At 46.0% G+C, this 9,206-nt stretch overlaps 1 protein-coding gene across 1 annotated transcript in view; it reads right to left on the bottom strand.

Annotated features, from left to right (window-relative positions):
• Positions 1-532: 532 nt before the first annotated feature.
• Positions 533-9,206, bottom strand: part of DNAH8 (dynein axonemal heavy chain 8) — a 230,915-nt gene continuing 222,241 nt past the window's right edge. The window contains exons 90-93 of the mRNA XM_038761016.1: positions 6,061-6,213; positions 5,787-5,976; positions 2,504-2,625; positions 533-1,189 (exon numbers count right to left, since the gene is read on the bottom strand). Of these exons, the coding sequence (XP_038616944.1) occupies positions 902-1,189; positions 2,504-2,625; positions 5,787-5,976; positions 6,061-6,213 (753 nt within the window). The 3' untranslated portion in view covers positions 533-901. The remainder of the gene's footprint in view (positions 1,190-2,503; positions 2,626-5,786; positions 5,977-6,060; positions 6,214-9,206) is intronic.

Below are 9,206 nucleotides of genomic sequence, written 5' to 3'. Positions count from 1 at the left end.
AGTTCCCCGGGTGGCTCTACTAATAATAATGATGGTATTTGTTAAGTGCTTCCTATGTGCCAGGCATCGTACTAAGTGCTGGGGTGGATACAAGCAAATCGGGTTGGACACAGTCCCCTTCCCATGTGGGGCTCACTGTCTCAATCCCCATTTTAGGGATCTGAGGCCCAGAGAAGTGAAGCGACTTGCCCAAGGTCACACAGCAGACAAGGAGCCGAGATGAGAAACCGTGACCTTCTGACTCCCAAGCCCGGCCTTTATCCACCATGCCATGCTTCTCTCTAACGATGACTATATCAATATGGCCCCATCACAGGTGGTTTGGGAAGATGCATGATGAAGTGGAGAATCAGAGCAAAAAAACGAAATTTTTTTTGGAAAAATGATATCCTCTGCCAATGCTTGTCCAATGCGAAGGTCTAATAAATATCAACACAGAGGTCAAAATGGGTGACATGACTAGTGTTTGGTTTTATTTTGGGTAAAGCCCACCCATAGCCTAATCCTTTAAGAATCCTTTTAAAACCTCTTAATTTTTCATTTTTAAAATTTAAACTTCCTAGAATTTGGGGGTCAACGGATTCAGCTTCCTACTAACTTCCCGGGAGTTCCGAGAACAAAAGGGTTGGAGTTAGAACTGGCCGTTTGGATTTGGATGCTGAAGAAATGAGCATCAGAGAGAAGGCCGACTTGCCTATATTCGAAAATACAATTAGGTGATCGTAAGGAGGACCCTCGTCCCCCGCCCACAATACACACACACATTGGCCATATCTCAAAATAATAATGTATTGATGTGGGGAAACGCAATTTAACCAGTAGGGCGTCCTATCGTGGAGGTGGGTGTGAGGGCCAAATGCATCAAGAGACGATCATATTTTCATCCCGTTCCGGGCGGGGTTTACTTGATGTCGCACAGGAGGGCTACGCCCCTGAGGATCCAGTGATCCGGGGACAGGACCGTTCTCAAATACACCACGGTGACGAAAGTTAGGTCGGTCCTCCTCGGTTTCTTGTAGATAGGGCACACGTACAGCCTGGGATCTTTGGGAGCGGTAGAATTGATGGCATAGATGTGAAGCACGGGGAGCTGGGTGAAGAGAACCTTGGGGGTGGATTCGCTGAGTTTACTATTACGTCGGTCCCAGGCCGCTCCATCCAAATACAGCCCATAAATGTACACCCCTTCCTGGGACCACAAAGACATAAGGAGAGAGGGATTACTTTAAAATGATTAAGCAATGGGAAATGAGGACCCACTATTCATTCATTCAATAGTATTTATTGAGCGCTTACTGTGTGCTAAGCACTGTACTTAGTGCTTGGGACAGTACAATACTCATTATTCCATTACTACCATGGCTCTCCCCGCCTTCAAAGTCTTACTGAATGCCTGCCTCTTCCAAGCCTTCCCTGACGAAGTCCTCCTTTCCTCTTCTCCCACTCCCTTCAGCTTCGCCCTGACTTGCTCCCTTTATTCATCCCCCGTCCCATCATCATCATCAATCGTATTTATTGAGCGCTTACTATGTGCAGAGCACTGTACTAAGCGCTTGGGAAGTACAAATTGACAGCCCCGCAGCACTTACGTCCGTATCTGTAATTTATTTATTTATATTAATGTCTGTCTCCCCCTCTAGACTGTAAGCTCGTTGTACTTCCCAAGTGCTTAGTACAGTGCTCTGCGCATAGTAAGCGCTCAATAAATACGATTGAGTGAGTGAGTGTTGGCCGGGAATGTGTCTGTTTAGTGTTATGTGGTACTCTCCCAAGCACTTAGTATGCCGCTCTGCCACACAGTTAAGTGCTCAGTAAATACGATTGACTGATTGAGTGACAATTACAGCTCAGGAGTCCTCAGACCTCAGAAGACACTAACTCGTTGTGTGCAGGGAATGCGTCTGTTTACGTTCTTCTGTTGCACGCTCCCAGGTGCTTAGTACAGTGCTCTGCACACCGTCAGTGCTCAATAAATATGATTGCATAGATCTCTCTAGACTTTAAGCTCATAATGGGCAGGGAACGTGCTCGCTAATTCTGTTGTGTTGTACTCTCCCAAGTGCTTAAGCGCTCGATAAATATCATTGATTGTTGGTAAGTACTCAATAAATACCATTGATTGTTGGTAAGCGCTCAATAAATACCACTGATTGATTGATTACAAATATCCTGGAAAACAGCGGGCAGAGCTCATTCGAGAAATGATGAGGCTGACTCTTCCCTTGCTATGCGGAAGGGTGGGCAAGCTGCGACGGGATGGGCCTACGTCTGAGGGTGAGGAGAACTGCCCCTTCTCCTGTGCCATGGGCATTAGAGTAAGGCACGGCTTGGCCTAAGATGAAGGGGGCATGGCTAAAGGAGGTGGCAGCATTGTTGTACCTGAAGGGATACTCATGGAGACGTTTTCCTGACTCCCAATTTCACGGAGTCTCTGAACAGAGACGTCTAGGCTTCGGAATGGGGCTCGGCGGTATTCACGAACGACGCCCCACCCTATACCTACCGCAGGGGCCGATGAGATCTCTTCCTTGGTCTGCTTCAACACTTCGTTGTGGATTGTCACCGAATCTAGGGCCCAGCCCTTATGAGCTCGTGTCACTTCTTGTCTCATTGCCGTAAGGAATCCTGAAAGAGGCAAGGCTCGGGAAGTTTCAGCGGAGAGACCACGGGCCTGGGACTCATGGGTTCTAATCCTGCCTCCGCCACTTGTCTGCTGTGCGACCTTGGGCAATTCACTTCACTTCTCCATTCCCTCATCAGTAAAATGGGGATCGAGAGACTGTGACCCCATGTGGGACAGGGACTGTTTCCAACCTGATTTGCTTGTATCCACTCCAGCGCTTAGTACAGTGCCTGACACACTGTAAGTACCCTTACTATTATTCTTATTATTAATAAGTCATCTGAGTTAAGCGAGCACACTTTTGGCCATGGACAAGGCTGTTGCTGACTCTTGTTAGGGATTTTATCTGGCAAAATCCCTACGGAGTTCCGGGAGCCAGAAAGCTCATGGGTTCTGCTCCTGGCTCTGCCACTGTTTAATCTGCAGCTCTCTGAAGAAGTCTCCGGGCTGGCCCTGCTACAGACATCACATCTAGCCCGTGGCTCCGTTTCATTAGCAGCACCTATGAGTCATATACTTAACATCAGATGGCAGACATGAACATCAATAATGACGCCCCGGAGGGCAGTCTGCCTCCTGACACAAATCCCACCTAGGCTTCACTCACCCAGGCTCCAGAAAATCCAGACCACTTTTGGACCGGTGAATGAAACGGGGGAACCGGAGGCAGAGTGGACGGAGAAGCCTAGGGCCCGGGGAAGCACAGTTTAAGTTAGGAGGCCTTGGCGACAACTGCTGGGAAATAAAAAGAGGGTACTGGCTGCTTGGACGGCTAGCACTCGGAGGAGTGGGTGAAGCTGAGCCAAAATGGCATGCAGTGCAGAGCTACGAAATGTAATAGATCCCCAAACGGCAGCCAAACATTTTAGCCTATAAAAGCTGATCAAAAAATTCTATTGCTACCCAGAGGACCGAACCCTCAGACACGGATGAAAAAGTCACCGCATATTATGAGTGCAAAAGCCCCGTCACTTCCCCAAAGGGTGCTCTCTCTGTCTGAGAGCGGGGCCCTCCTGCCGCTCAATAGCGCTGTCTGCTCTTTCCTGCTTCTAGATTTGACTCTGTGCTTTCCCCCAGGATCCCCGCCGCTTCCTGGAATTTTGCATCCCGATTACCGGCGACCGGATAATGGGATTCGTGACCGGATGGGCTGGGAGGCGGGCGGAGGGGGCTTCAGATGGCCAGCAAAGCGGCTGCTTCAGGGTGGCAAAAGGTTGGGACGAGTTTGCTTCCTGACCCTCCCAACGTGGCTGCCGTTTGGCACCTTCAAGATGGTGCCCACAGCAGAGCTCTAGAAGCTTGCAATCTGGTGAGCAGCTTACAAGCCTAGTGGTCTCCCTGCTTTAGTCTATACCACACACTGCTGCACAGATTTGTCTTCCTGAAGCATGGCTCAAGACATCTCTCTGATCCTCAAAATCCTCTCATGGCTCCTTAAGGACCATGGCATCAGGCCCAACCTTGCTCCCGCTATTACCCGACCTTGGAGCTCCCTCCCTCCCACCATGGTCCTCCCCATTCTCAAAGCCTACCTCCCCATCAATGCGCAAGTCATACGCACCCTCCAGCCATCGCTGACATGCCTATACTCATTTATACCTATCCTCAGCACTTGGGCATGTACATTTATTGGAATGTACTTTCGATGGTTTATTTTGATTACTCTGTCATTAGCTGGTGCTTGGCTCCCCTGAAGAGAGTAGGCACCTCGCGGACCAGTGTTGTGTTGCTTTCTGGTTCTGTAATAATAATAATAGTAGTTGCGGTATTTGTTAAGCACTTAAAATGTGCCAGGCACTATAAAAAGCACAGGGGTGGATATAAGCGAATCGGGTTGGACAACAGTCCCTGTTCCACTTGAGGGGCTCAGTCTTAATCCCCATTTTACAGGCGTGGGAACTGAGGTCCAGAGAAGTGAAGTGACTTGTCCAAGGTCACAGGGCAGACAAGTGGCGGAGCTGGGGTTAGAACTCAGGTCTTTGACTCCCAAGTCTGCGCTCTATCCACTAATACCACGCCCAAGCAGTTAATTAAGGGGTTTGCATCCTACAGGTGCTCAACTAACTCCCACTACAGCTACTACAATTACTACCAGCGCTTAGAACAGTGCTTTGCACATAGAAAGCACTTAACAAGTACCATTATTATTATTATTACTACTTTGTGTGTGTCTGGGGCAGGGTGGGGGGCAAGGCACTAAAGACTCAGGGTGCAGGACATTCTGAAGATTGCTCTGCCTTCAAAGACAAACTCCAAACGGAGAGCCGAGGCTGTACGTAGCATCTGACAATTTCAGGGATCAAGTAGGGGACTTGAGGTAGAGAAGACAAGATAGGAGGATCAGGGTAGGAGTAGAGAGTCCCACTGGGTGACAGCTTTTTTGCAGTAATGATATACGATTGCTCTCTGGCTTGATGATGATGGTACTGTCTGATGGAGCAAGGCGATTTTTAGTTTCCATGCTTCTTGACATCAGAAAACCACAGCAGAGGGCAGGCTATGGTGGAGGGGAGGCTACACTTACAAACGGTGTGAAAAAGCAAATTCTAGTCTTCCATCATAGATCTATCCATGGGTGGCAAAACTGTTTGCAGGAGCAGCTTTGAATAAGAAACTGAATTTCCTATCAGATTGTGTTTGGGAAACTAAGAAAATCTTCTTTCAAATAGGAATAACTTTTAAATGAGGAGGGGAAATTACCGTGTGAAAATTATGATTACCTAGCATCAGCGCTTTAATCTATGGGGATTTACATCGGTAGGTCCATAAATGCGTATTATAAAAGGTATAGAAATATAAAGCATAAATTAAAAAGGTATACGAACGTGCATAATTATACATATGGTTTGACTGAGTGTTTTGGTGAAAACGCTGATGGGGGGATTAGGGAATGCTGTTCCTGCCATGTGAAATTGTCTAGGTACGATTTAATGAATGAACGAATATTGGGCAATCTGGGGTTGGAAGAAACACTGTAGCACAAATGTGCAGCAGCGGACACGGTCTGAGGACTAAGATGGGCAGCAGAAGACTTTTCTGGGGCAGAGCGAACTGTACTTTCATCCATTTCTAACTGCAGCATTACAGGAACTTGATATCATACCACAGATATTAATATAGTTTAAAATACCTCTTACGGACGACCACGCCTTGTGGAACCTACCTTGGGGATTGAAGAAACCAGTCATCCAAAACACATTTGGCCTCCCTTCAAATATCCAGGTAGAGAACTGGGTGTTTCTTTCCAAAAGCTCGGTAAACCAGAATCCAAGTGTCGAAGAATCCCAGGAGACTCTTTTCCACAGCTGAGGTATTCGGGCATCGTACATATTGTCCAGGGCATCTCTCAAACTCTGAAGAAGTTAAAATCACAAAACGTTGAGTCGGACGAAAACCCCGCATTTGGCGAGTGAGAATTTTGGGTACCGAAGGCTCACCTCACTCATGATAATAGTTCCTTCGATGGCTAATTTAAGATCACTCAGGCTGCTTCGAAGTATTGTGATGACCCTTTGCATTCGGTCAATTTCTTGGCGAAGAAATATGTTCATGGAATTTAGAGGCCCCATCTTCACTAATCGAGCTTTTACCTAAAAATACAGGGCACAGATGCTATTCTGCTACTTTCATCATTTCAGAGCTTTTCCACCCTTAATTTCTCTTTCTTTAAAAAAGATGCTCATATGCTTTCTCCCCCTTAATGATTATGATCGTGGTATTTGCGAAATGCTTACCAGGTGCCAAGCAGAGTACCGAGCAAGAGATAGATACAGTCCCTTGTCCCACACTAGGCTCATGGTCTGAGTGGGCAGGGAAAGCAGGAGTTTCTTCCCTGATTTTACAGAAGATGGAACAGAGTCACCGAGAGTTGAGTGACTTGTCCAGGGTCATACAGCAGGCAAGTGGCAGAGCCAGAATTAGAACCCAGGTCCTCGGACACCAAAGCCACTGTTCCCTTCCCACTGCATCTCACTTCTCACACTTTTTCCTTCTCCTACACCTCCACCCGGTGGATTCTTCTTACTTCACACAGCACTCTAGGCTTTCCATTCTTTCCTCTGTTACGTTGCCCAAATAACCTGGGGCCCTCAAACAAATACTATTATTCTGATAACGGTTGCTTCCTCTCTCTACTGATTGAGCTCGGCTGTTAATTGGAAATGTGTTCTTTGAAACCGAAATGAGGGACTGTACCTTCTCTCCTAATTATTGTCAGTTGGTTCTCTGCACTGTAACACAGCCAAGAATAAAAGTTTTGATCCTCGTTCGCATTATTCTCACAGACCGGGTTAATCAGAAGGTTATGTGCAAAATGTTTGCTGAATCTTAACTTCTTAGAACAGTCGACAATTAGCTTCCCCAATGTATTTATGAACATATCTGACTTCAGCTGGGTGGCGTAAAGTGGAGCAATTTCTTATTCTGATCAATTAAAATGCTTATCTTTGAAGCAAAGCCACTAGGCATCTAGCATCTATCCCTTTGGGGCATTAGGCACTGGAGATATTGAAGAGTTCAACGTAAAAGCCTTTAGGTACATGAGCATTAAAGTACACCAATTATAGAAAAAAATTCAATAAATAAAAGAATTTCAGCTACACTGACAGCTATTCAAAGAACTGTCTGAGTGAAAATGCTGGCAGCAGACCATGCCCTGAAGGTCAAGAGTCTTAAGCTCCCTGCTGGCTATTTCCCAGAAGAGACAGAGGGGATTTTGGTATGTGAGGAGAAAGGTTTTTTTTTTAAAAAAAGTCTTAGAATAAGACCTGGAGCTCTCTGCTGGCTATTTCCCAGACAAGACAGAAGAGATTTTGGTATGCGAGGAGAAAGTTTAAAAATCCTAGAAAAGACCAGAGAGATCAGAGATCAGTAGTTTAGCATTCTTTAAATTCTGCCCTGGGAGACTTTTAATGGTTGAGCTAAGATTTCCGGTGGTCCGCCTTGTTTTCTTTCACTACTCCCCATGGTCTGTGTGTTTCCCCGTCCCACTGTTATCTAATTCCTGCACAGGACAATTGGGTCAATCGTGGCAGGTGGGTAAGAAGGAATCCAAAACAGAAAAATCAAGGAGCAACAACTTTGAGGGTAGCAATAATAGTGACAGTAGCCATATGATTTTATATAGAAAAATGGCCTGAAATTAGAGTGTACACTTGGGTAGTCCATAAGTTACTTGGGTGTGAACTGTAATCCAATTGGCTTTTTAGTTTTCTTGACTATTTCATATGCCTGGAAGGGGCCATTTGGAGACTCCTATTGGAAATCCCTGATTTAGTTTATCTTCCTGTATTTAAGAGTTGGGGTGGTGGTGGGTTGAGGGGGTCCCTCCTGTTTTTAAAGAGCTTCAATGAAGGACATGACCCTGTCCTTAACACTCAATGTCAGTTTTTTCCCTCATGTCTATCACTACTATTTAAACCCATTTCTTCTTCTTCCCTGTCATTAGTAAAGACAGGGAAACAGATAGCCACCCTCTTCCTCCTCTCCTAAGGTCTTGAAGATTGGTGCTAATACTCTATTATTTCCTATTTTCCAGAATCAATGTTCGCTGCTTCCTGCTTTAGTTCTAGATTCTAGCCCAAGGCAGAATCTCCTCCATTTGGACTGGGCAATGGCCAGGCCAGCAGAAGAGCCCGGGCCTGGGAATCAGAGGAACTGGGTTCTAATCCTGGCTCTACCACATGTGTGTTGTGTGACCTTGGAAAGTCACTTCACTGGGCCTCAGTTCCTTCACCTATAAAATGCGGATTAAGACTGCGAGCCCCATGTGGGACAGGGACTTTGTCCAACCTGATTAGTTTGCACCTAACCCAGTGCTTGGAACACAGCTTGACACACAGTAAGCTCTTAAAAATGCCATTACTATTATTATGCCCTTCAGAGCATGGGGACCTGGCTAGTATTTTAAATCAGGCATTTCCCTGAATATTTGTCACTGGAATTAGACTCGGATGAAATTCTCGTGTACACTGAAATTTTTCTATAATTGCCATTGGTGTTAAAAAAATGCTTAGGCTTTAATGCTGAAGTTTTCTAAATAGCGAATATATACCACACTTAAAGGTGGTGCCTTCTTTTTCCTCTTGAAACTACATATAAACCATTTCATTTCCTCTTTTGGCTCTTTTTCCCCTCAAGCCCTGCCTAAAGGAATAGTTGGATCCAAGGGGACCACAGAACCAGGTACAGATGGAAAGCCCTGAAACTAATAATAATAATGTTGGTATTTGTTAAGCGCTTACTATGTGCCAAGCACTGTTCTAAGCGCTGGGTAGATACAAGGTAATCAGTTTGTCCCACGTGGGGCTCACAGTCTTAATCCCCATTTTACAGATGAGGGAACTGGGGCATAGAGAAGTTAAGTGACTTGCCCAAAGTCCCACAGCTGACAAGTGGTGGAGGCGTGATTAGAACCCATGACCACTGGTTCCCAAGCCCGTGCTCTTTCGTTCAGTGGTGTAAACAAAGCCGGGGTGCTCAAGGACACTGAACTTTTCTCTCCCCATCTTCAAAGACTTATTGAAGGCACACCTCCACCAAGAGACCTTCCCTGACTAAGCCCTTATTTCCTTTTCTTATACTT

This window comes from Tachyglossus aculeatus, chromosome 19 (assembly GCF_015852505.1).
Source record: "Tachyglossus aculeatus isolate mTacAcu1 chromosome 19, mTacAcu1.pri, whole genome shotgun sequence".
NCBI classification, from domain to species: domain Eukaryota; kingdom Metazoa; phylum Chordata; class Mammalia; order Monotremata; family Tachyglossidae; genus Tachyglossus; species Tachyglossus aculeatus.
Note: the sequence above shows the minus strand (reverse complement) of the source record. Positions and strands in the feature narration are given on the sequence as shown.